The sequence below is a fragment of the Lagopus muta genome, chromosome 21 (genome assembly GCF_023343835.1).
Source record: "Lagopus muta isolate bLagMut1 chromosome 21, bLagMut1 primary, whole genome shotgun sequence".
Taxonomy (NCBI): domain Eukaryota; kingdom Metazoa; phylum Chordata; class Aves; order Galliformes; family Phasianidae; genus Lagopus; species Lagopus muta.
The window spans coordinates 4396320-4422383 of NC_064453.1; the positions used below are offsets into that span (position 1 = coordinate 4396320).

The 26064-nt window shown below is 50.4% G+C and overlaps 1 protein-coding gene and 1 long non-coding RNA gene across 8 annotated transcripts in view; one reads left to right on the top strand and one right to left on the bottom strand.

Annotated features, from left to right (window-relative positions):
* Positions 1-5888: 5888 nt before the first annotated feature.
* Positions 5889-26064, top strand: part of PAX7 (paired box 7) — an 88283-nt gene continuing 68107 nt past the window's right edge. The window contains exons 1-5 of one of the 7 annotated variants that reach the window (XM_048967860.1): positions 5889-5935; positions 6175-6400; positions 8176-8411; positions 8965-9094; positions 9884-10012. In XM_048967860.1, the coding sequence (XP_048823817.1) occupies positions 6316-6400; positions 8176-8411; positions 8965-9094; positions 9884-10012 (580 nt within the window). In that variant the 5' untranslated portion in view covers positions 5889-5935; positions 6175-6315. Of the gene's footprint in view, positions 5936-6174; positions 6401-7125; positions 8412-8964; positions 9095-9877; positions 10013-26064 lie in introns of those variants that run through there. The other 6 variants (XM_048967859.1, XM_048967857.1, XM_048967855.1 and 3 more) reach the window with 6 other exon arrangements.
* On the bottom strand, positions 18239-19776 carry LOC125703426 (uncharacterized). The gene is made up of 4 exons (XR_007380857.1): positions 19749-19776; positions 18996-19204; positions 18805-18914; positions 18239-18323 (listed from the first exon to the last, which is right to left on the bottom strand). It is a non-coding gene; the product is annotated as an uncharacterized LOC125703426 (long non-coding RNA).

Sequence of the window (26064 nt, forward strand, 5' to 3'; positions counted from 1 at the left end):
CCATGCGGGAGAAGAGGTGGAAGTCTCTGCAAATGCATTTTTTTGATCTGCCTTAACACTACCACGATAGAGAATTAAATGGAATTCATTTCCTGTGATGAAGGAATTAATGGCAATATGGAGAATCAGGTTCAGGTAGGAGACTTGAATCCAAAGAAGGGAATAAAGCCTTGAAATTCAAATGAAAAAATATTATTATATAAGCATAAAGGGAAGTTATTTTACACCTGTAAGACTAAATGTATAAATATGAAGCAACCTCTCCCTCTGGGAAGAGAGGATTGTGCTTTAATTCACCCAGACAAATATGCAGTTTGGTTCCATCTGATTCCTTACACTTCAAGAAAGACCAAACCAGCCCTTTGTGTTGGGTCTCTGCCATGCACACGGCTCCTTGCAGGGCAATAGTGGTGGTGGACGGGCTGTTGGACTGGATGATCTCAGAGGTCCTTTCCAACCCTAATGGTTGGGTGGTTTCCCTGGCTCTGGGCTGAGGTTTCATAAAGCCTGAGGTTGAAGGAAGTGAGCTGTAGCTGCAGCAGGGCTTCAGCCTTGCATTCAACCAGCTGTGGGTGCAATGGCTTGTTGTGTGCCCAGCAGTGCAAGCAGGGAAGAGTGACGTCTTTATGGGGGAGAGCACTGGAGGGGGACTAATGTGGGAGCTGGTGAGCTGCTTTCCCACATGATGAGGGATCTGAGTGTACATCCAGTGCAGGGGCATCTTGGCACATTGGATGGCAGGTGCTCTCTTTCCCTTAAAATAATGTTCTGAATGGGGATGGTTCAGCTGAAGAGGAAAACCCCTCTTGCTTGCACCGCCACTGTGCTCCAGCATCTCCTCCCATGCAGTGCTGCTCTCCATGCAAGTCATCTGCCTGGCAGAAAGCCCCTTCTCTGCTCCAAAACCCATGTGGAATGGGACATGGGAGGGGAGCACAGGATTCCTGTTGTATGCAGAATAAACCCAATTAGTCCATGCACCCCATCAGAAAGAGAAGTGAGCCTTTCAGCAAGGAGGAGTTAATCTGCTTTAGAAAAACCAAGAGGAATAGAAGTTGGTGTGGAGCTGCAGAACGTCTCAAAAGCCACTTAGAGGTTCAAAGAATGAACAAGGCCATTGCCAGCCTTATTATTTTGATTTGTTTAATGAAAATACTTTGCTCATTCCATAGATGTTATGCTTTGATAAGGTAATTGCTCAAGGACGCAGCTTACATCCTATTAATACTTCACTGTGGGCAAATTAAACCTGACCCAGCAGAGAGGCAGAGCCCGGTGCTGTTGTGGACACTTTGCCTTTTGTTTGGTGTCTGGATGGGGAGAGGAGTTTTGCTCTTGGGTTTTTTTTTGTCTTAGGAGAAAGATCAGAACTCTGGTTATGTGCATCAACTGGCAGCGTGGCCAACTGGGCTCTCTGCAGAACTGGGGGAGGATTTGCAAGGGCATTCTGCAGTGAGAAATGATGCAGGATTAGAAGCAGGATGGAAGTGGGAAGTGTTTTCACCCAACCTCAGGGCTCCATGGTCAGATTGCATGGAATGTTCCTCTTCCACAGAAGGGAACTTGGGAGCATCCCTTGCAAATGATCCCTAAGAAAGAGGAACGCAGAGGATGGAGACCTTGCAAGCAAAGTGTCGAGGTCTGGAGCAGAGCACTCAGCCCTTAGCTTTCTTTCCCTGCCCTCTTTGCCTTTTCTAACCCCAGCTGCAGCAAACAGTGCACTGAATTCAGCTACATCCCCACGCGTTGGCCAAAGGTCTTTGATAACCATTGGGTTTTGGGCTCTACCCACGAGATGGGTGCCGTGCTTCACCCTGGGGAGCTGCAGGGCGCTCAAGCAGTCACTGCACCCAGCCTGCATCTCCTCCAGCTGCCCAATAACACAAACCACACACGAGTTTTTGCAGCCCTGAGCATTCGTGTGCGTTAACTTTGCTTCCCTGCCAAGGAGCCCCTCAAACACCGTCCTGCTTTCCCAGCTTCCTGCGCTCGCTTGGAGCTCTGCAAATATCCCTCCTCTCCTTTCTGACAAAACAAACACTTCAGCCCCAATGCGTTCCTCTGCTTTTCTCCAATGGTCATTTTGAAAATGCGGAAGCCCCTCTGAAATATTTTTTTTTAAATCCCCTGGTTTTCAAGGTGGATTTATCGCCCTTTAAAGAGAGATTTATTGGATAATCGCTTACAAAAATAATGCTTATTACTCCAGGATCTCAAATGGAAAACCTTCCCACATTAGTATCTTCTTGTAATTGCAGAAGGTAGCAACTTTTCATTAAATAATTCATCCCCAGGCGGTTTGGGGTTGGGTTTTTTTTGTTATTATTATTTTTTTCCTGCATTTTCCCTACTTGTGGGGGAAAGTATCGGCGATTAAATCCTCCAGGTTTCAGCAGATGAGCTGCTGCTTGCTTATCGTCCAAGGATGGCTCGATTCTAGATCTGCGTTGCTCTAGAGATTGAATTTTCTAGGGGGAAAAAGGGGGGGAAAAAAAGCAAAAGAAGGACTTTATTTGGGTTAACAGGGTGTCCATGGGAGCACGGTGCACATTGGTGGGGTTGGGGATCCCCCAGTGCTCCTATTTATGGGTTTAGGGCTAACCTGGATGTGCCTTTCTATAGGGGAGCATTAACCCCCCTGGATGCATCGTCCTATAGGGCAGAATTCACCCCAGAGCCCTTTTGCTCCCATTGGGATCCCTTACAACCCCCCCCCTCCCATCCTCTGGCGGTGCAGAGGTGAGATGCTCCCCAAAACCAGCCCCAACCCCATTCCCTCCTGCTTACGAGCTGCCTTTCAGCGCTGATTTACAGCCGTTCCCCCAAAGGGACCAGAGATACAGGGGCATTTATCAACCAGAAACATACCTTAGGAAACCATGGAGATGTGCAGGGAAGTGGGGAAGCGGGGAGGAATTCCGCCCTGCTCCTTTAAGCAGTTTCCTTGCTCCTTTTCCTGATTGATGCTTGTTTTAATCTATTGCTCGCTGCTCCCAGGAGAGAAAAGAAGGGGTCTCTCCTTTGTCAACGTGGGTAATGAAGCAGAGCAGAAGCCAAAAAAAAAAGGAGAAAAAAAAAAAAGAATTGTTTTTTTTTTAAAGTATTAATATTGAATTTTCAACTTTATTCCCAGGCTCTGACCCAATGAATGGCAAAGCATGGAATGACGGCCGCGCTGAAGGAAGGCGGCAGAGAAGGAGCGCCAGGATCGTTCCCTTCCCCCGTTATTTTTGTGCCTAAAACTTCCAGAATCGGCACTTTTGGGGCCGGAGGGGAGGGGGGGGGGGGGGGGGGGAGAAGGTCTTTATTTTTGTTAGCGGATCCCCAACCCACGGGAACGAGATTAGGAGACTTTGGGAGGAACTTGACACCTCGGGAAGAATTTCAGCCTTCCTTTTTTTCCCCTTTATTTCTTCCCCTTTATTTTCTCTTTTTTCCCCCATTCCCCCCCCTCTCCCTTTTCCCTTTCTCCCCCCATTTCCTTTTTTTTTTTCCCTTTCCCCCCCTATTTTCTCCTTTCCCCTCCATTTTCTCCCATTCTCCCCTCTTTTCTCCTTTTTCTCCTCCTTCCTCCCCTTTTCCCCCCATCTTTTCTCTCTCCTATTTCCCCCCTTTTCCCCCTCACATTTTCTTCCCCCTTTTTCCTCTTTATTTTTCCGAGTATTTTCGGCACGAGCTTTCGATTCACAAACATATTTACCTGTTTACACCGAGAAGGCGGGGAGAGAGCAGAGGAAGAGTGCGAGCGACGAAGATGCGGTGGGGCATCAAAGCACAGAAAAAGAAAAGGGGGGGGTGAGGAGGGGGATTAGGGGGTATTGGTGCCCTCAGGGGAGCCAGGGGGTAATTTAGGGACCGCATTTTGGGTCCAGACAGCTCAGAAGTGGCTCTGGCTGCTTCATTTCCCCCCCCCCCCCCCCCCCCCCCCCAGGACTCTTCTTTTTTAAAGGAGGGGGGAAAAGAGAAGTTTCCAGCGGTTTGCACGGAAAGTCCTTTTAACAGCTGCAAACAAAAGGGTTCGCGAGCCCTGGCGTCATGCCCCGCTGAGAGGAGGATTCCTGCCCCATTCCCACTTTTTGGGGGGAAAACATTGGGTATTTGTTCAGCCCGTCCCGGGTCACAGGGCCGAGAACCGCCCCTATGGCACCTGGGTGACGGGAAGGAAAGAGCGAGAGGGCAGTTCGGGGCAGAACCGCGTTTCTACCCGTTCTATCCTATGGGACCGGTAGGGATGATCCAATTCATTAAGGATGCTAATGAAGGAGATGCGTCGGAAGCTACGGAGAGCAGAGTGGAGGGGTTTGGGTGTCATTTCGTCCCTATATGGGGGAAGGGGGGGGTGATGTGGAAGGGACTCTGAAAGGCAGGTGCGACGCATCCTCAAACATTGGGAACAGCAGGGATGAAAGCCATCACCCCAAACCCACCCCAGAAGCTTCGGGGGGGGGGTGGGGGGCAGTTTGCTATGGGATATTTAATGTATTTGGAACCCATCACCCCAAACCTCACCCCAGAAGCTTCTGGGGGGGACCAGTTTGCTATGGGGGATTTGGCATGTTTGGAATCCATCACCCCCATCCCACCCCAGAAACTTGGGGGGGGGGGGGGGTCGTTTGTTATGGGGAATTTGGTATATTTGAAACCCATCACCTCAAATCCCACCCCAGAAGCTTCGAGGGGACGGGGGGAGGGGGACAGTTTGCTATGGGATATTTAATGTATTTGGAGTTCATCACCCCAAACCCACCCCAGAAGCTTCTGGGAGGGCAGTTTGCTATGGGGGATTTGATATGTTTGGAGCCCATCACGTCCCATCCCACCCCAGAAACTTTGGGGGGTCGTTTATTATGGGGGATTTGGTATATTTGAAACCCATCACCTCAAATTCCACCCCTGAAGCTTCGAGGGGGGGGATCAGTTTGCTATGGAGGTTTGGTATATTTGGAACCCATCACCCCAAACCTCACCCCAGGAGCTTCGGGGGAGGGGGGGGGGGGACATTTGTTGTGGGATATTTGGTATATTTGGAACTCATCACCCCCAGTCCCACCCCAGAAGCTTCGGGGGGGTCGTTTGCTATGGGGGATTTGGTGTATTTGGAAACCATTTGGCATATTTGGACCCTTGGGGTGGTGGTGGGGAGGGGTCGTTTGTTAGGGGAGATTTGGTACATATGGAACCTGAGGTAGGATGTGACCCCTTTGGGATGCATACGGATGCTCCAGCCTGATTGATGAGTGCTGAAGTTTGTGAAGCCAAAAAAAAGAGAAAGAAACAAAATCCTTTATCCTAAAGTTTTCCTCCACGATATATTACAAAAAAAAAAAACGGGAAGGGGGGAGAGGGGAGAAAAGGGGAAGGGGGGGGGGGGTGGTGAGCCCCAGCTTTCCATCAAAAAGAAGCCAAGCCTAGTAATGAATAATAGCGTCTAACAAAATAACCCGAGCCCGTAGATTTGCCTGCGTGTTGGGAAGCTGCTGCCTCTTATTGGTCCCTCAGCCCCGGCGCGGTACCCCCATCCCCGGTCATGAATAAAAGAAAGGAGCCGGAGCCTATCACAGCGCCGGGGCTCCTTCTATCCTCCCCACACCGCCCCAACTTGGGCTCTTTAACAACTTCCAAACCCTCCTCCCACCCATCTCCGAAACACCACCAAAAAAATAATAAAAAAAAAGAGGCGAGGAGGGTGGATGGGTGGGGAGGTGAAAAAAAAAATAAAGCAGCGGTAACAAAAATAAGGGGAAAAAAAAAAAACCAACTCAGCTTGAGGGGGAAAAACTCAGCTCCCCCTACGCCCCCCCCATCCTTAAGCCCAACCCAGCACCGAGGCAACTTTGGATGTGTCTGCTTCTCCCTGCAGTCTGGGTTACATTCCTCCGGAGCGCCCGCTCAGGCCGGTTGTGACATAGCCCGAAAACTTTCCGAGGGATTTCTGGTGGGTGATATTTCTCCCCCCCCCCCCCCCCCCCCCCCTCCACCCCCTTCTCCTTTCACCCCTCACCCCCCATCATTTCACCCCCCTCCCCCCCCCCCCCCCCATACACACCTCGTTAACGATTCCTCTGATGACGATTTTGTAATTATTATTGTTTTCATTCATTCGGAGCAATGATTTCTCCCTTGTTCGTTTGGGTTTGTTTGGTTTTTGGTTTTTTTTTTTTGAAAAATAAACAGCCGCCGGGGCTGGAAAACCATCGAAAGCCCTTCCAGCTTCATTGGGACCAACAGAGAAGGAAAAAACCCGTTGATCTTTCGGCTCTCCCGGGGTTCGGGGGTGACCCCGATCCGTACGGAGCCGCTCCGCCGCCCCCCGCTATGGCAGCGCTCCCCGGGACGGTACCGCGGATGATGCGCCCGGCGCCGGGGCAAAACTACCCTCGCACCGGCTTCCCTTTAGAAGGTAGGTATATCTATCTTAACGTGTGCGAGGACAACTTCAGATAGATGAATTTGGGATGGATTTGAAAGCGGGGAGAGGTGAGTTGGGTGAGGACGGGAGGTTGGGGAGGGGGGATCCTGTGCGGAGCATCCAACTTTGGGGAGGTCGGAGCTCTTTTCTCACGCCGTGCCTTTCCTCGAGCGGCTGGTGCCGCTTGGCTCTTTATTTTTCCTCCCTTTTCGAGGAGTTAGGAGCGGGTTTTAGGCTCGCCCTTTCTTGGTGTGGCTACTATTATCGTTTCCCAAACTCAAAGAGTCCCGGCCCTATAGAGAAAGAAAGGAGGAGGGAGAAAGAAAAAAAAAAAGCAAGAAAAACCGATTGTTTCCAAACTTCTCCCCAGGAAAATAAAAGCCAAAGCCGGAGCTTTGGGGCTGGGAACAGATGCGGTGCTTCGGCCGAGGAAAAAGGGGGGGAAACGGGAGCTGTCACCTCGAGAAGTGTCATCCATGGGGATGACATCTCCACTGCGGAGCCACCAACTTCCCCCGTCGTTTTCTTTCCCTTTGTGCGGCCGCCCGGTTTATGATTTCTGCCCAAAGCTGTGCGAGGGAATAATAATAAATTTTTAAAAAAAATTAAAAAAAAATAATAAAAAAAATCAGAATTAAAGTAGGAGCCCTTTCCCCGCATTTATTAAAGAGGAGAATTTCATACAGACCGTGATCAAGTGGCGAAACTCAGAGCTGGGGAAAGCCACGCAGACTGCAAAACATACAAGCTGGGGGGATTTGCTGAAGTGCTTTTCTGTAGCAAATGAAGTAAAACAGACGGCAAGGGAAAGGATCAAAGGATTACAACAATATTTGCACAACATGACTGGGAATAATGAAAAGAGAGAGCGGGCGGCGGTTTTAGTACCTCTTGAATGTAAAATTGGCCACTCGAGTGTTATCTGTCGATAATGATATATCCAGGGAGTGCTGGCCAAGTGACTTTGAATTAGTGGTGCATGATTCTTGTTAAATCGCGAGGCAATTTCTGGAATCGACTTTTCTTTGTAAAGAGAAAATCACCCCCCTCGCCCCCTCCAGCCTCGCTGCAAATTGCGCAGCTGAGTTCTTCCCTCCGTATTTTTTTTTTCTTTTAATTTCCCCCCCCTCCTCCCTAATTTCCAAGCCTGTGAAATCGTATTAATCTCCGAAATCTACAGCGCGAAATACCGACCCCGCAGGTGCCGCGCATCGCGGCTCCTCCGAACCCACAGAAAGAAACCCTCGAGGGGATTTCGAGAGCCTGTTTCCCAAAAGTTGGGTCGCCAACAGAGAGCCCCTCATTAATTCGGAGCGCGGAGCCCCTCATCGGGGACGCGGAGCTCCTCATTGCGAGCGAGGAGCGCTGCGCGCTTTCGGGGAGAAGTGCGAACTTTTTTTCTTTTCCTTTTTCTTTTTTTAATCCTATCTGGCTTTGCCACCAGGTTTTAAATCTTCTCCTCTTTCTGCTCTGGTTCAAAGTGTAGGTGTGAAACGGCCCAAGTTCTGTAACCCCGAGGGGACGGAGGGGTGATGCGATGCGCGGCTCCTATTTTCAACGGCAAAACTTTCCCCTGCAGCGAAGGGCACCGCGGGGATACGGGATAAAAACCAATTCCATGGGACGGGAGAGGTTTTGCCCCTATTTTAGGACACGGTGGAGAGGTGCAAATCTCTGGGATGCGAACTGGAGGCGCGGGGAGGGATGCGTGGAATTTCGACGGATTTTTTTTGCCCTTTTTCACCATTTTCTTCCCCCGTTCCCAGTGTCCACCCCGCTGGGCCAGGGCCGGGTGAATCAACTCGGAGGGGTTTTCATCAACGGGCGCCCGTTGCCCAACCACATCCGCCACAAGATCGTGGAGATGGCTCACCACGGGATCCGGCCCTGCGTGATTTCCAGGCAGCTCAGGGTCTCCCACGGCTGCGTTTCCAAAATCCTCTGCAGGTACCAAGAGACGGGCTCCATCCGACCCGGGGCCATCGGGGGCAGCAAGCCCAGGGTGAGTGCAATGTGGGGCCGCGTTACGGGCCCGATACGCGGTGCTAGGAAGCAGACGGGGAGGGGTCTTATTTTGGGACGAGAAGGGGTGAATTTAGGGATGAACGAAACGAACGGGTTTTGAGCAAAGATGGGGAGAAAACAGCGGCGGGCAGCAGGATGGGAATAAATTAACGGGGTTTTCAGCGTGCAACAAGTGGCAAGCATTCGAGCGTTTCCTTCGGCCCCTGTTTGCTTTCAGGTTTACACAGCACCCCCCAAAAAAGCATCCCTCACATCCCCTCCTTCCTTCCATCTCAGGTTAAACCCATCTTTGCCATCTCCTTGTCCTTTAATTTTAAGGAGGGCAAATGGAATCCACACCTGGGGGACAAGCTCATACCTCTCCCCAGCTTTATTTTCTTCCCTTCCCATCCCTCAGATTCAACTATTTTTCATGTTTTTGCCCCCAAAGCTAGCAGCCCAGTGTAATTTTTCAATTAAAAGGGCTTTTTCTCTCTCTCCCCTTCCCTCTCTCTGCTCACGCACGCACCGCTGGCCATTGACCACAAAAGCAGGTTGCGACTCCCGACGTGGAGAAGAAAATCGAGGAATACAAGAGGGAAAACCCTGGGATGTTCAGCTGGGAGATCCGGGACAGGCTGCTGAAGGATGGACACTGCGACCGCAGCACTGTGCCCTCAGGTGAGAAGGCAGCTTGGCCGTAAGGCCACCCGTGATCCCAAAAAGGCGTTTTGGGGCATGGTTGTCTCCAGCATCCTCTTGCTCCTTGTTCTGCATGGGGAGGGATGCAAACCAAAGCGAGTTTTCCAAGTTATCCCAGCTCCCTGGGGACAACAGGGGGTCTCCAACCTGAGGGCAGCTTGCATGGGGTAGACCCCAAAGCAGAGTCAGGGGGACTTCAGCCCATGTCTTGCTCACTGAGGATGCACAGCAGTGCTTCCATTCATCCAGGAATGCCATCGCTCACTGAAAATGATGCTGTACCCCAGTGTTGAGATGTGCTGAGGGTCTGGATGTTTTTTAGGTCCTGGTTCCTTTGGCTCAGAGTTCCTCTCTTGCTCCAGAGGAGCTGAGCCTGCTCTGCAGGGCACAGATCCCCAAAAATGGGGTCCTGGGGAGGCTGAATCCAAACTTTTGGGCCTTTCCTGGTCCCACTGAGGGTTGCAAGCCAAGAGCTGGGGTCATTTTCTCTGCCACAAAGCAGGTGGGAACCCTGGGACGTGCAACCCCATGAGCAGGGCCAGGTGTTTTGGGGTTGGTGATGAATGCATCCATCTTCAGGCACCCAAGTTGTCGTCACTTGGGTGAACTGAGGGGTGCTTGGGTGCAGTTGGCAGAGCAGTGGGGGTATAAAAGTGGGCAAAGAGGGGCAGGTGCCCTTGATGTGTATGAGGCTCCAGCTTGGGTTTCCCCCGTCCGTTCCCAGGCAGCTTATACTTGCCTTCTTGTCTTTGACTGTCTGAGGTTTAGTGAGTTCGATTAGCCGTGTGCTACGCATCAAATTCGGGAAGAAAGAGGAAGAGGAGGACTGCGACAAGAAGGAGGAAGACGGGGAGAAGAAGGCCAAGCACAGCATAGATGGCATCCTGGGCGACAAAGGTAGAGGCGGCCACGCGTGCCCCAGGTTGGACTGGGGGAACCTTTAGGATGGGGGGAACCTTTGGGAACACGGCCCACCACTTTTTAGATGGAGAATAAGAAAGGGATTGGCTGCAGAGCCTTACAGCTGTCCTTTGCAAGCAGGGCTGATGGCAGAGCCAAGGTGTGATGCTGCTGGGGCTGCTGGTACCCAGCCTTTGGGGTTGTGATGTTTTCTCATCCCCGTACGGAAGAGTTGTCGGTGTTTCGCTCGCGGCCGCTCCAGATCAATTATTTATAAAGGGAGATGACTGAGGGGAGGCATCTCTGATTCCTAAATGAATTTGTTAAACAGATTTCTCTCCTGCTCTCTAAGTGGTCCCCTGAAACTCTGGCTGACAGTTGACCGATTTGGCCAATCAATATCAATTAAAGAGCACGGGATGCGCGCTGCTGTGGGGCTGCAGCGAGAGCCACCAGCACCGGGCTCGGGGGGAAATAATAAATAGGCAAATAATAAATAGGGATAATAAAGCTGGGGCTGCTGGTGGAAAGCTTGAGGGCAGCTTGGTGAGGGGGGACCCGGTGACACTGCGCTTGTCTCTCATTGTGGGGGGGGGGGGAGGGCGGGGAATGCGAGGTTTTCGAGCTCGTGGCGCTTTGGAAATGTCATTTTGGCAGGCTGGATGGGGGAGATGAGTCCTCAGCCTTCCAAAAAAAAAAAAAGAAAAAGAAAAAGAAGGGAAACCGGTATTTTTAGCGAAAATAATCCAAGTTTGGCAATGAGGGTTTTGTGAAACCAGGGGGGAAGTTGGAGGGACGGGAAGGAGGTTTTGCTTTAGGCACGGAATGATTTCGTCACGTCCAAGCGCTTTTTGGGGGAGGAAAGCGGGAATTACAAAGTCCCGTAGGAAAGCCTGAAGAATGAAGGTTTTGCTGTTTATTTTTGCCCCCGAATTGATGGCAAAATGGCGATGGTGAGGCCGGCTTGCGAGGCTTGGGGGCCGCTTTGCCGTATCGGCAACGGAGCTTCCACAAAGTTTCTCACTAGGCTGCAAAGTTTTCCCCAATTCGGGACAATGCGGGGAGGAATATTGAAGTGCGGGGAATTCGGGGCCGAGAAAAGCTTCTCCGTGTCACCATCAAACGTTTAAATGAAGGTGCACAAAAGGGGGTTCTTTAAGGATCCGATCTCTCTCCCCCTTTCTCTCTCTCTCCCTCTCTCTCTCTTTTTTTTCCAACCTTGAAGATGAACTTCACTTACAAAGACCTTCGAGTCTATTGAAGCTTTATAAGCAAAAGATTCCCGGCCACAAAAGCAAACACTGGAAGGAAAAAAAAAAGAAAAAGGGGTGTGGAGGGGGGGGGGGGGTGTAAGAAAGGGGGAAAAAAAGAAGGGGAAAAACCCTAGGCTGCCTTAAAAATGGAGTAGAAGGATGGGGGAGGGAGGGCTTCTCTATTCTCATTCAAAATTCTGCAAGGAGGAGAAAAAGTTGGGACAAAGGGCCAAGGAAGGGAAGAAAGGGAGATAAATTATTCAAAACTCCCTGCTGTTAGATAGTTTTGTAATATTATAGGACCGTCTGTTGGAAAAAAGGCGAGCCGTTGGACGTTGCAAAATGTTGCTTGTGATTTGGAAATAGGCGATGCTCATTTGCAAATCGGAGCCCATTGTGTGGAAGGGGGAAAAACTGCCCCCGCGTCACCGCGCGATGCGTCGGGTTTCATTTCGGAGAGATGGTTTTTCTCCGGGTCGCATCGCTGGGAAAAGTAACGATTTTTGCATCTCCAGATCGTTGCTGTTTAGTTATTTTCTTTAGTTTGTTTTCTCTCGGGGACAAAATAAAAATAAAATTAAAATCAAAACGAATCGCGGGTGCTTTGCGGAACCCGCTTTGAATCGAGCGCTCATTCGGGCTCATTCCCTTTCGCCGCAGCCCGCGGAGCGCCCATTCCCGGAGATAAATCATCATTGATGGGCTGCTGGGCTCCCGTTCGTTTCATTTTCTCCTTCTCCTGCTTGGATCTGAGGGGAAAAAAAACCTCCTAAAAAAGCTGTGGTTTTGCGGAGCTGCCGAAACAGCGGGCAGCGGTGAAACCGGGTGCGGGGCTGTCAGAGCAATTAAAAAATACCACCAATAATAACAGCAGCCATCAATACGGAGAAAAGTTTCTAAACAGCCCCAATTAAGATAATTAATGAGCGGTCAGTTCGTAAAAGGTTCCGAGGCGGCGTTTTGCTATTCCTTGTAGAGCCGGGAATAACGACGCCCCTTCCATGGGAATTGATCTCCAAGTTTGATATCAAATTATTATTAAATATATATAAACGCATTCCTGGCACTCGTTCCCAGCTCTGCGTTGGGTGTTTGTATTCCTCGCTTTATTTTTCCTATTTCTTTCCCTCCCCCCCCCCTTTTTTCTTTTTTTTTAAGGCATTTTCATGATGGTTGCGGACGGGGGGGGAGGAGGGAGAAAAAGGAGAGGGGGAAACTTTGTTTTGGCCTTTTTCCTCCTGCCAAACGCCTTTGCTCCATTTGCGGGTTCTCCTCGCGGGGAGCCGGAGGAAGACAGCCCTAAATGCTCTCTCTTTTTAAGTGTTAAAGAAAGCTTCCACCCTGCGCCTGTTTCTTTCTATCGTCTGCTTGGCATTTAATAATGTTAAGACTTATTAGAGCTGGTAATGAAAACTGTGGCTGTTGAATAGGGAGCTGTGTTGGAGAAGGGTGTAATAGCTCCAAGGCATGCTAAGAAATGTATTTATCCCCAATCAGTACTCACTCTCTGAGTTCCCAGCACAAACGTTAAGTTGAAGGGTTTTAAGGCAGATTAAATTGAGCCTTTATTTCTTTGCACTTTCATCTTTAAACGGCTCACTCCAGCTAGCCCTGGGCATATATTCATGAGGCTTCACTTTATTTTTTATTTATTTATTTTTATTTTATTTTATTTTTTTTTTATCCTTGTTAAGAGCGAGTTATTATTATTTTTTGTTGTCGTTTGTTGTTGTTCTTTCATTTGTGAGCGTTTGGGGTTTATTAGCGAGGGTCGCGGGTGGGTGATGGCGCTGCTTTGCTTCACCCCGCACCCGGAGATGCGAGGTGGAACCGTGGGGGGTGAACGGGGAAACGAACCCCCCCTCCAAATTTAACGGGGTGCTGAGGATGGTGCCCACACTTTGGGCGAGGCCTCGTATTAATTACAAGCAGATGTGAAGCATGGGAGGAGGGGGATGAGCTTCAGCAAAGGAATGACCCCCCCGCGTGTCACCCTATGGCCGCGGGTGTCCCGTTCGGGGCCGCTGTGCCGAAACAGAGCGGGGATGGCAGCAGGGTTTGGGATCAGGCCGGACAGGTGGCTTGGCGTTATTAAGCATTATTAATCACTTGATTTTCTTGTTGTTTCTTGTAATTATTGTTTTTCATCGCTTATCGCGGCGCGTTTCTATGACTTTATGTTTTTTTACGACTCATTACTGTTTCGCATCTCGCCCCCCATCCCCTCCCTCCCGTTCCTTTATTTCCTCTTTATGGCACACGGGGCACCAATGGCTGCACCGCTGTGTTTCTCACCCCCCCCCCCCCCCCCCCCCCATGGAAATGATACGCGGGGTTGGGATGGGAAACCCGGTTGGAAGAGCTGGATACAGAGCAGCGTTTAATTGTATTGGGGTTTTGGAAGCGTGAACAGGTGTGACCATCTCCTATCCACCCCCCCTCCCCGCCCCGAGGTGGTAATGATTGAATGTGATAGCAGTCCCTGGTGTAGAGTTTAGGGTTCTTTTCTTGATGGGGGGAGGCTGTTCGGGTCCTGCCAAATTTAATTTAATTCGGGGGAGTGGATATGGGAAAAATAAGGGGGGGGGGGGGGGGGAATCAGCCCCTCGCTGCCACACCTGGGAAGCGGCTTTGTCCCTAAGAGCCGGGGGGGGTTCGGGTCCATTTATCAGCAAACAATCTGCATCGTTGTAAAACCAACAAGAGCTTTCTCTGTCAATGTATGTTTAGGGGGGAAATGGGGGGGAACAGACACTTCATCAAATCAAGGGATTACGAAAGGTTGGCAATCTAATCAAACAGAGACCAGGCGGGATTTGTGAGTGTTGCGAGTGGGATCAGCTCTAATAATGGGGGGCAGGAAAGAGATAGGGTAGTGTCAAGCAATTCATTGGCTTTAGGCTCAGTTATTCTGTGCATATTTCAGGGAGAGAGAGAGAGGAGAGGAGAGAGGGGAGGGAAAAGGGAAAAAAAAATACAGGGAGAGGGAGAAGGGAGGGGGGGTTGGATGTGAGCACACACGGAGCTTACATGTCACAAAAAAAGCTGAGACAAATGAGGTACAACAATAAACACAGATAACAATTACAAAGGCAAACAGTGGCTTTTGGGAACAAGTAGCTGCAGAACCTGGTCTACATAAACAAAGTAGGCAAATGTTTGCAAGATAAACTCCTTCCTAAATCGAGTGTGACGGGAAGGAGAGAAGAGAGGAGGAGAGATAAGGTTGGAGGGGGGAATGAACGAGTATAATCTAATAGAAGGCGTCTTAAAAAACAAACTTAAGACAAGGATGCGGGGAGAGAGGTTCAATTATACAGTGGGAAGTGAAATAATATAAGGGAGATGTTTGTGATCCAGGGTTTTGTGCGTCCCCTCCCCTTCTTTTTTGGCGCTGGGTGGGGGAGAAGAATGGGTTGAACTGTAGGAAAAGGGCAAAGAAAAAGGGGAATGCGGGTACGGGGAAGAGAGGGGAGGGGGGTCGGCTCAGCAGGAAGGGGAAGGAAATACAAGGCAGCCATAATAATCTCTAATTTGAAGGTGAATGGTAGATTACGTGATAGGCTGGGAGGGATAGGAAGCGGCTATGGGGGGAGATGGATGCCGTGATAGAGGAGGGCAGGAAGGAAGCTGGAAGGTATATATTTCTAATCCCGGGCTTTCGGTGGTAATTGGGGAAGGAGGGATGGAGCGGGGAGGCTGCAGGGCAGATGTGCCATCCAGGTGTGCTTCCCCCCCCCAAAAAAAAGACGCTCCCGAAGCCCGAATAATTTTCAGAAGGAGTTGAAGGCGCTGTTGGGGTTTATTCTCTGTTTTCCATCCGGATCCCGGCAAATGAGAATTGTATATAAGAGGGGAGAGACGTGTCTGCAGTGTGGTTAAAGGAATTAGATATTTACCAGTTTGAAATAAGCCTGGTTATAAAAAAAAAAAAAGGAAAAAAAAAAAAAAAGGGAGAGAGACACTGAAAAGATGAGACGGGAGAACACTTCAAACGAATTCATCATCTGGAGTGGTGAAGGGGAGATTTAGAGACAGTATTGGGAAGTTATTTAGATATTAATAACATATTTTCCTGAGGCGTCAGGAGTGCCTCCATACGCACTTTTTTCTCGCAGCTATTTGGCTGGGTGAAATATGGGAGACCCAAATGTTGGGGAGAGATAACACAATCAGCCTAGCCCTGGTCCTGTGACTGCATCATAGCATTAAACCCGGATTAACCTCCCCTTTCTCCCCCTCCTCCATTCCAGCCCCCCTCCCCAACACCCCCATTCGTACCCCCCCGAGAAGCTTTCCAAATTTTTCAGGGGAATTTACATGGCAGGATTTTAAAGCACATATAACACTAGCCTTAAAGCTGTAAGGTACTTACTCGAGCATTAGGGTAAGGCGGGGGGGGAAGCATCTTTCTGAAAATTACGTTTCCTACAAAAGAAAGAAGCAAATAAGGGACCCTCTTAAGACCTGGGCTTTGGAGATATTATATATTTATAGAGACTATTCTTAAAAAAAAAAGAAAAAGCAGCCCATTTCTATCAGCTGCCACACAACTCTTCTCTCCACCAATGGCCTTAAAATTTTTTTTTTTTTTCCTTTTTTTTCCCCCTTCTTCTTTTATTTAAGCTGAATTTCAGCCCGGTTTGGGCGCTTTCATTTTTCTTTCTTTTTATTATTCTTATTTTTTCTTTTTCCTTTTCCTTTTTCTTTTTGTTTTGGAGGAATGTGGGTGAGAAGATGCTGGGAGCTGCAGGGAACGGGGACAGCGATGGGGACGCGGCTCCGAGCTGCCGGCCGGGCCTTGGTGGCACCGATCCCCTTCCAATGTGTGCTCAGAGGGGGGGGTCCTTTAAGGGGAGGGGGGCTACCTCTCATCCCATCCATCCCAAACAGGTCCAGAATAAGAATTAAAGCACCACCGAAGCGCAGGTGCGGTTGAGCAGCTCGGCTGGGGACGGGGATGCGGTGGAGTCAGGAGGGAGATCTGCTCTGAATCCCCCCAACCCCCCAAAATCCATCCTCATCTTCATCCCCATCCTCATCCTCGGCTCATCCCGCCTCGGGGCAGGCGTTGAGCTGGCCACAAAAGAAACGAGATGTCAGTGAATGCCTGGTTATAAAGACGTTTGTCACCGGTTTGTTGGGGGAAAAACGGGGAAGGGACGGGGTTGGATTTGGGGCTTTTTCAGGCAGAACGGGGCTCACGGAGAAGAGCCGGGGCTGCGCAGAGGGAGGGGAGAAGAGAAAAAGTAGGTGAGGAAAAGTAGAGGCAGCTTGAGGAAATTGAGAAGCTTATAGTCTTTGATCCTTGGATGCTTTTCCTTATCAGAAACATTTGTGGTGACACCGGTACAAAGGAAGTTCATCATATTACAGACTGTTCGGGCTGCTCGCAGGAATCACTGTCTATTAATTAGCAGGCGCTCTGTCTTGTGGGACATAGGAGATCTGAGGCTGCACATTACTTGCTTGGATGGCTCTGGGTCCTGTGATGAATTGTCGCAAAGGCTCTGTAGGGTCTGCGGAGGGAGGGAGGGGGGACCCTGGGCTCGTTTCTGAGCTGTACGGCTGTGCTACAGGGGAAGGGTCCCCAGCTCCGTGCTGCTCATAGGACAGCTGAGCTCATCCCTTCTGCGCGGCTGTGCCCGAGGTTTGGGGTGAGGAAGAGGAGCAAAGCGCTTGTTTGTGGTTTTTTCTTTTCTCTTTTTCTTTTTCTTTTAATTTAATCATTATATATTAATGCTGATAAGAACTAATTTTCACCTGTCGAGTCTTCCTGGAGATGGAAATAGGGGGTTTCCCTTCATACAGCAGCAGGACTCAAGGGATGCTCCTGGCTCACCTCCACCTGCCCGAGAAACGCAGTCAAGGGCTTTAAAAAAATAATTTAAAATAAAAAGGCTTATATATTTATATATATATATTTTCTTTTGAGGAGGAGGGGGGGAAAATAATTGGCATTCAAAGAGAGGGTCGCGTTTCCTAGAGAGGGAGGAATGGAAAACCCTCAGGGCGGCTTTGGGGTCGCGGCGTGAGGGTGACACGGAAGGCACGAAGGGATGCTCAGAGGTGCGAGGGGGGAGATCCGATCCCTTTGCCCCCCGCCCCCGAGGCTTTCTGGAAGGCAGAGGAAGCCCTTCTTGGTTTTCACTCTTTTCTGAGCTTTTTTTTTTTTCCCCTCTCTCTTTTGCTTGTTGTTGCTGTTGCTAAAATTGGAAGGAAGCACTTTGCCTGACCCTAAAAGAGTGGGGTTGGGGGCACGGCTGTTTGCAAGGCTCTCTCTCGGGGTAGGTGGGGAGGGAAGGAAAGGAGGGGGAGAAGGGGGGGACGACAAACACACCCGGCAGCCTTCAGCCTTCAGTGGCTTCTTTGTCCCGAGCCCCTAAAGATCGAGGATCAAAGTGACCCTTTAAACGGGGCAGAGAGGAGGGGGAGCTGCGATGCTGCGTCCCCGCGGAGAGGCGGCTGTCCCCGAAGTGTGTGTGTGGTGTACGATGGGGTGACACCCCATCGGACAGCCCCTACAGCCCTCTTTGGGGGCTGCCATCCCCCCCTGTATCGCTATAGGGACTTGGACAGGGCGTTCAGGCAGCGATGCTGCCCCGCTTTTATCGAGGGGGGTGGAGGGGGGAGGGTCTGAAAAATGTAATTTTCCTTTCTTTCGAGGGAATGGAGAAGGGAAAACACGGGGACCAACCCCAACCCGCTGCCGTTTCCATTCTCACCCAAACCTCCAACGGAGGCGAAAGTCCGAAGCGAACCGCAATTCTGTCATTTATTTATTTTCCCCGTTCCCCCATTTGTGGGGACGAATCGATTTGCATATTTATTGGGGAATTAAAGGAGAGAGGAAAGTTGACGCTGGGCGAGAAGAGCTTCTCGAGCAACTTCAGGCGCTCGGGTTATTTTTCGCCTCGCCTGAAGTTCGCAGAAGTAGCCTTAAATCCCATCAAACTCATTTCGAATTGCGGGGTTTGGGTGCCATCAGTCCCAGGCCGGCTCTTGAACACAGCCCACGGTTGCTTTCTTTTGCATTTCGAAGTATAGAAGCGTCTCTAAAAGGAGAGGTTGAACGTACAAAGGACACTTGGATGTCGAGGGATATTCAGGGAACAGTCATGTTTAAATTCCCTACAATTGTTTCCAGCACATTTGATTGCTCGGAAAGAGAAAGAAACATTGACATGAATAGGAATGGGGGGTGGAGGGGGGGATGGAGGGGGGGGAACGACGGGATTAATAGCCCCCAACCTTTGTATGGTGTAAATTATCCGAGAGAGGGCAGATAGCCGGAGCTGCTGGTGATTGTGAGGGTCCATATAGACGGCCACGCCGTTAGGGAAAGCCGGTGTTATTTTTAATAGGGATTCCTTATTTAGGAACTTCATTCTTTCCAATTCTTCCCCCTTTCCCCCTCCCCCCCTATTTCTCGAGGAGCGTTTGATGCTAAATAGCAGCAAATTGAGCTATTTGAAGCCTCATTTTTATATATATATATACATATATTGATGGAGAATGTGAATATTTGGTTTATACCTCGTTGCTCTGCTGCTTTTTTTCCTGCACTTTTCCCCTTAATCTCCATCCGGCCCACAATCCAGCCCTTGTGCGTGCGGCTCGCAGCGGGTAAACTGCGATTTTCACTCCTGGAATTGAAAAGGAGGGGAAAAGTTTGGGCGTTTGACGAACGCTTTCCTTTAAAAGCAAAATATCCCACTCGTCTCTACCTCCTGTTCAGCGGAGGGAAGGACGGCGCAAGCCCAGATTAAGACACATCTAAAAGACGAGGAGATGGAGTTAAATCCAAGCGACGTTCGGGGGGGGTGGGGGTGGAATTATACATTTTATAGTGGCGAAGCTTCTCAGGAGAAAATGGGCAGAGGTGAACAGTGCAGAGATGGACGATCTTCCCCCATTAGTGCTCGGCAGCAAACCTCTGCGAAGGAGAAAACAGAGCGCTTGTTGCTGGTTATGACATCGCTAAAGCGAGGATCTGCTTTGGCTTTCCAGTTCGGTTGTAAAGAATCAAAGCTTCCCAACGAAGCAACCAAACCCAAACCCCCCCCAGTCCCCGGGTTGGGTTCCCAAGGGGTCCCACCCCATTTTCCACCCCCCCCTCCGCGATGTTTTCCGTCGGGAAGGGAAAAAAGCGGAGCCGAACCCCGGCTGCTGTGACTTCGTGACTTTTCTCTCCGATTTTAGGCAGAATTGGATCTTTTTAACTCTTTTACCCCCTCTCCCCCCCTCCTCTCCATCCTTTTATGACGGTATTTTTTCTCACTCTGTTTTCTCCCCTTAACCTCCTCTTTTTTTTTTCCCCCTCTCTCTGTCTGTCCGCCTTTCATTTGAAGCGAGCCTTTACAGCTTGCTACACTTTCTAAGTGCATCAATGGCCACTTTAGAAATACAAACAACTTTTAAAGATAAAATAACCAAACCAGAATGGGACTTTCAATGGGGGAATAGTTGTTGTCCTTTACCATGGAGTGTGCAGCCGCCTCTGCCTAATCCAGCTTTCATTTTCACCGACAAATGCCAAGAATCTATATCTGTCTCCCAACCCCTCGGGAGCTTGATTACACGACAAAAGGCTGCCATTATCCGCAGGAGAAAACAGGGAGGGGACACGGGGGCTCGGGCCTCTGAGGATGAGGGCATCTCCAAACTATTGACTTAGTGGATGAAGTCAAGAGCAAACACGCTGAGATCTAAAGGGGGGAAGGCAGGGGGCGGGGGGGAGAAGGAACGGAGGAAAAGGAGCAGCAGAAAGTCCTTGGAAGTAGCGGGGAAATTCAGCCGTTTGGGGGACAGCAGCCCTCTGGGGGAAAGCAGCTCTCGAGGGGGAGCAGCCCTTTGGGGGAAGGTTTTTTCTCCCCGTCCCCAAGCAGTTCAGCTTAGGAAATCTCTCCGATTCTCGATGATTTTTTTTCCCTCTCCCTTTGCCCATCGCCTCGTTTCCTCTCGGGGAGGTTGATTTTTCAGCCTCGCTCATTTCTGTTTGGTCGTTTTGTTCTGTTTTCTTTTCCCCCCTTCCACGCGGGGAGTTTTGGGGCTTTTCCCCATTGAACAGAAGGGGAGAGAAACCCAACTTCGAGGATGCTGAAACGGCCGGACTCTTCTTTTCCCCATTAAACCGGGGACAAACCGGGTCAAGGTCGAGCTCCGAGGGTTGGGAATGGAAATGGGAACGGCTCGAAACTCACCCGCGGAGCCCTGGAAGGAGAAGTCACTCCGAGCCGACTCTTTTTAGGTTTAAGTCGCTGCGTTTTGCATGACTGCCTCATTAACCACCGCTGTGCGGGGATTTGCGGGCCGGGCTCATCCCGGTCCGTCGTGGACAAAAGTTATTTCAACCCTATCTGTAATTTATCTGGGTCACCTAGGGAGAAATCCTCCGGGCGAGGAGAGTCCTAAGAGCAGCACCAAAGGAGTCCCACAGCCCTTAATTACTCTTTAATCAACCTAACGCTGTGGTCCCTTTTAAGAGCTGCCTTTGGTGCGAGGGCTACGTTTAAACATCTGCTTTCTGGCCGGGTTTGGGGAGCCAAAAACCTGTGCGAGCTTAAGGGATTTAAAGGTGTGAGCTGTGCGTATCGAGCTGGGCCCTATGAGAGTCCCTTTAGCTGCGGCCACAGAAGAATTAAACAAAGGGAGAGGGCGGTGGGGGGTAACCTGGAGGCTCCCATTTAAACTACAAAAGCGCCCAGGGAGCTTAAATTCACCTTTTAGGCGAATTTATCACCGCGGGTGGAGGAGAGAGGATGCTCGCGGGGTCCCGTCTCCAAGCTGAGCAGCTCAGCTTCAAATCTAGCCTGGCTTTTTGGGGTTTCCTCTTTGCAGAAACACGCTGGGTTGTTGTTGTTGTTTCTCGTCCGTATAGCTTCACCACCCTCTTTCCTCCTCCCCCCTTTTATTTTTGCTTTCCCCTTATATAGAAGAACCCGGTGGATGCGCCGAGCTGGGCTCCCAGCTTTCCTCCCTGATTCTTTTCCCCTTAGCTTGGGTTTGGGGAAAGCTGCACGGGATCCCCTCTCTTTGCGGTCCTGCCGACACTTCGGTGTCTGGCATGGAAAGAGCAGCTGCTCGGATAGAGAATAAGTCTTAGAAGAAAGAGAAATCCTCGTAATCTCGGGACGTATATAATCTACGTCGCCCTGAATCCCAAAAGGCAGCGGGCCCGTCTCTCTGATTTATTTTTATGCTAGCCTAGTTTGCATCCCAAAGAAGTAAACTGCTATTTTTAACCACTGGTTTAAAGCTTAATTAAAAGCCCCTAAACTGATTGTTTTGAAAATTGATTTAGAGGAATTGCCCCAGGGCTGAGACGCTATCTAAGCCAAGTTGCAGTCCCAGAGCTCGCAGTGGTGTCTGAATCGTTAACCCCGCAGAGCCGGGAGTCTCCGGGGCTGGATGACACATGGGCTGGCCTGGCTCTCCTTGCACCCTCTGCAAAGAAAGGTCCTTTGTTAGCCCCGGCTACTGGTTTGCTCGGGTGGATCTCCGCTGGTTTCCTGGCGTTCCGAGGTTTAATTGAATTAAGGCAAGCTCGGAGATGCTGGTGACACCGGGACGGGGGAGCTCTGCCTTTCATCTGCTGGAAGGGAACGTGGCTGGATCGGGGGACGTGGAATTTGGGGACGGGATTTCGCCGTTCGATCGATTTACCTGCTTAAAAAAAACCCCAAACAACCCAAAGCAAGCGGGTGGGAGATGGAAGTTGGTCGAAGGCGGGGGGGGGGGGGGCTGCGGAAGGGAAGTGGCATTTCGGCCCCTTAATTAGATGTAAACAAGAATAGGGACGGGGCTCCGTGGTCAGAGAACTTGATTGTTAAGGGATTAACACCTAAGTAAACCAATAAAGGCTCTGCGGGGCTGGGCAGAGGGCTGAGGGCCAGGCAAGCCCGGCACACTCATGGGATCACCCCAAAACGACCCTCTCCGCCCTGCCAGCCACTTTAGGAGCCCGGTTTTAAGGCTTCAAGCCAAGGCTTGAGTTATTTTTTGCTGTCTGTGCAACTTGGAAAGCCCCCTCGGGATGCTTCAAGGTGAGGAGCTTCTCATTACCTGCACCCATCGCTCGAATGAATCGGGTGAATAAATGAACGGGAAGGGAGAGCCCGCGTATGGGGCTGAACCCCGTGCATCCACACGTAAATAAGACGGTCCATTTCGCACTGCAGCTTCCTTGGACCCTTTCAGTCTCTCCGGCCCTCCTTGGTTATAATTACATAGAAATCCTTCAAAGCCAGCTCGAACGAAACGCTCCTGGGCGTAGCTCGCCAGGTTGGTCTCCAGCCGGGCTTTTGTGGTGCTTTCTTTTCCCCTCGGTTGGTATTTTCCCCCTCCCCTCTCGCTCCGGCCAGGCTTTGAGTAGATGGAGGAGTTTAACCTTTGGAAAATCAGGTCTGGCCTTAAGTGATGCGGTACCTGTAAGCCTCATTTCCATGGCTTTCTCGCCGGTGAGGATTTAGGTTTGAGAGAGGTACCTGAAAGGCTCAGAGTCAAACTGAGTTCAATAACTTTGCTCCGTTTTGTTTTCCTCCATCTCCTCAGCTTCCAGTGCTCTCTCTGCTCGGCTGGCAGGGCTAATATCGGAGCACTCTAGGGTGTGAGTATTTCTTCCTCCTGATTGCAAATAACCGAAAGATTAGCACCAGCAGCTGTTTGGAATTGGAACAATGGAGAGACCTAGGAAGTGGAGAAATTGAAAAAGGAGAACCCCCCTCCCTTTCCCTCCTAATCACCCAGCTCAAAGTTCACGAAGTCAGACTGCATGACTTAACATGACCTCCACCTCGGCTTCACAGGGCTGTTTACTTATATGAAGGTTGATGGGGGGAGAGACAAAAAGGGAAAGGGGGGAAGGGGGGGGGGAAAGGAAAATAGCCGGGCGTTTAATGCAATTTCCAATAGAAATGAGAGGTTATTACGGCTCCGTTTGGTCTCTCTGCGTGCTGCAACCCCTTGCCCTGTGGGAGATGTTTAGGGGAGACCCTCTCCTTGCCCCTCAAAAGGGGAATTACCTCTTTCCTTTAGCTAGGGAGGGGTGGGTGCGGGTCCCTATCCGCCCCAGGTACCCGTAGCTCCGTGCTGGGCTATGGGGCTGAGGAAGAGGTTCAGCTTTTGGGGCAGGGATTCGGGGTTTCTGCAGGTCCTGCGCCGGCTGGTGAAGTGTGAGAGCGGCTGAGCTGTCAGGCGAGGTTTGAATGGGATCTCCTAATGGATTTGACTCGGAAATCTCGACTTGACCAGTTTTTTCCTCTTTAAAACAAACTCATTAAACTTGTCAACACTCATTAGGGCCTTAAAACGCTGAACTGGAGTCACTGGGGAGAGCGGTTGGTGGGGGGCTGCCTTGGGATAGGAGGTGGGGAAGGGGGCAAAGCAGCGGCTCCTCCGAGCTTGCGGGGATTTGCGGGGAGGGAGAAGGGGAAAAGAACCCCCTGCCGGCAAAATAAAAGAGAAATCAAGGGAGGACAGAGGGAGCCGGCATGGGGATGGGGCCGGACTTTGCGTCGGTGCTTGGAAATAGGGGAAATCTCCGTGTTTTCATCCTCCCCCCCGCCCTCCATCTGTGGGCTCGCCTACAAAAAACGGGGCGGGAGGTTCGGTATTCCCTGAAGAAATCATCGTTCACCGCGATTTGAGCTTTATTTTGGGGGTGTTGGGGGGGGGGGGGGGGGGGGGGTCGTATCTGCTCGGCTGTGATTTCTGCAGTTGCCGGGGGAAGGTGGAAGTCGGGGGAACTCGGGGGAAAGGTTCGAGCCAGCATTCAGCCTTAAATCCTCTGGAAATGAGCCTGGGCTCCGAAATTCCTCCCCAATCCCCCTACCCAAAATATTTGGAGAGCTGTAAAACGAGGCGGAGATCGTCTTAATTCTGTCGGCAGGACGAGAATTGCTCTCGGGTGCGTGTGTGCGTGTGAGCGTGCGCGCAATTAAACGCTGCGCATTTCTCCGTCTCTTGAATGGAGGTTTTGTTTGGGGTCGATTCAGATTTTTTTTTCTTTTAAAGGGTTTATTCTGATGCTTTTCAAGCCTCGGTTCTCCTTTAAGGGGTAAAAAACAAAACAAAACAAAACACCCCCACCTCTATTAAAAAAAAAAAAAACAACAAAAAAAAAACCTTCGAGACCTTCTGTTATTCCCTTCTCTGAGAATGAGAACATCAGCTATTCAAGCGTATTGATGAACTCCCCCAAAAAGTTTATTAAGAGAAGCGAAAACAAAAGGACTAAAGGCCGCAGGCAACTGGACAGACAGTTTATAAACTAAGGTCCCATTGTCCCCCCGAGGCAGATGCATGAATACCTCTGAATGGGTCCCTTTGGAGTGACAAGATCAAGCCAGACAACAGCATGTTAAAAGGAAGGAGCGCTGTTTCTCTTTCTCCAGCCGAAAGATCTGCTCCCCCTACTCCTCCTGCATTAATGTACATCTGCAGGGGGAGGAATAAATAGCTCCTCAGGATCTGTGCCGCTCAGGGTTTTTATTCTTCCACCCCCAGCACTGGCTCTTTGCACCATATGCTCCAGATCAGCCTCCTTTCTCCTCAGCCTCCAGCCAGGCAGTCGCCTAAAATGATCCCCAGCCACTGCAAACTTTCTTCTCTCCCTTTCTTCCCTCCTCCTTTCCTTCCCTTTCGCCGCTGTTCAGATGGCGATTTACGGCCTTCCTCGCCTAGGAGATCCCTCGTGGTCAATTAGGTTTGCACAGAGCAATTTAACTAATAGGCTTTGATGGATTTATTTTATTATTATTATTGTTATTATTGCTGTTATTATTTTACCCTGGGATATTGGCCCTGCGCAGTCAGGACAAGGGAGGGAGGGAGCAAAGGTTGGCCAACCTGGAAGAATCCTGAAGCCGATGCCCAAACCTGCCTTAATGAAATTAACAACTGATTAATTAAAAGTCCTGAAATTGACACCAGGCCTTCCCTGGGCTCTGCTGTCCATGTCACCACTGGTGTGGGTTCTCTCCTGGCACCAGCCTCCTTGTTATGGAGATGGGGATGAGGGATGGTTGGGTCATACTGAGCAGTTTTGGTTCCCCCTCCTTGCAGAGCTCACAGCAAACTCTACAAGGCCCCATTCTGCCCAGCTCTGCCTCTTTCACATCATTTCCACCTTTGCTAAGGCAAAGTTTTCAGAGCATTAATGAGTGTTTGAAGCTTTATGATGTTGGGGTGTTTCATTGCCTGGATGGTGGGAAAGAGCAAGCTTTGCATCAACTTTGCAAGTTTTGCCCTCCAAATAACTTCTAGGGGTGCAGCTGGCAACTAACAGCAGAGATTTATGCAGCCCAGTGGTGCTGACCTTCCCACCCCAGATTCGGGGCTCGGCGGGTCTCCCCTGCCCCTGTTGTCGGACTGGGAGCTGTTGGTGAGCCCTGCCAGCTGGGAACAACTCATCCCAAGGGCAGTGAGGGTGTATGGGGCTGGTAAGTGCCGTGATGGATCGGTGCAGCGTGTCCCTGGTGATGCAGGGGCCATATGCCTGTTTGCACGCTCCTAACAAGAGGCAGCTCTGAGTGTTGGGTTGGGAGGTCAAGCGATGATAATAATAATAATAAAATTACCCCCCCCCCACCCCCTTTCCCAGCCTCACTTTCCCCTCTGCAGCGGAAGATTTGCTATTTCATGGCTGGCTAAAGCCAAACTTCCCTCAAGGGGGTTATGTGAGTCGTGACCCCCACTAACCTGTGCTTAGTGCTCTCCAAAGGGTGCGTGCTACTGGAGAGGTGACCCGAATGCAGGCTGGGCCATGAGGGCAAAACCAATCTATTAACAGCAAAC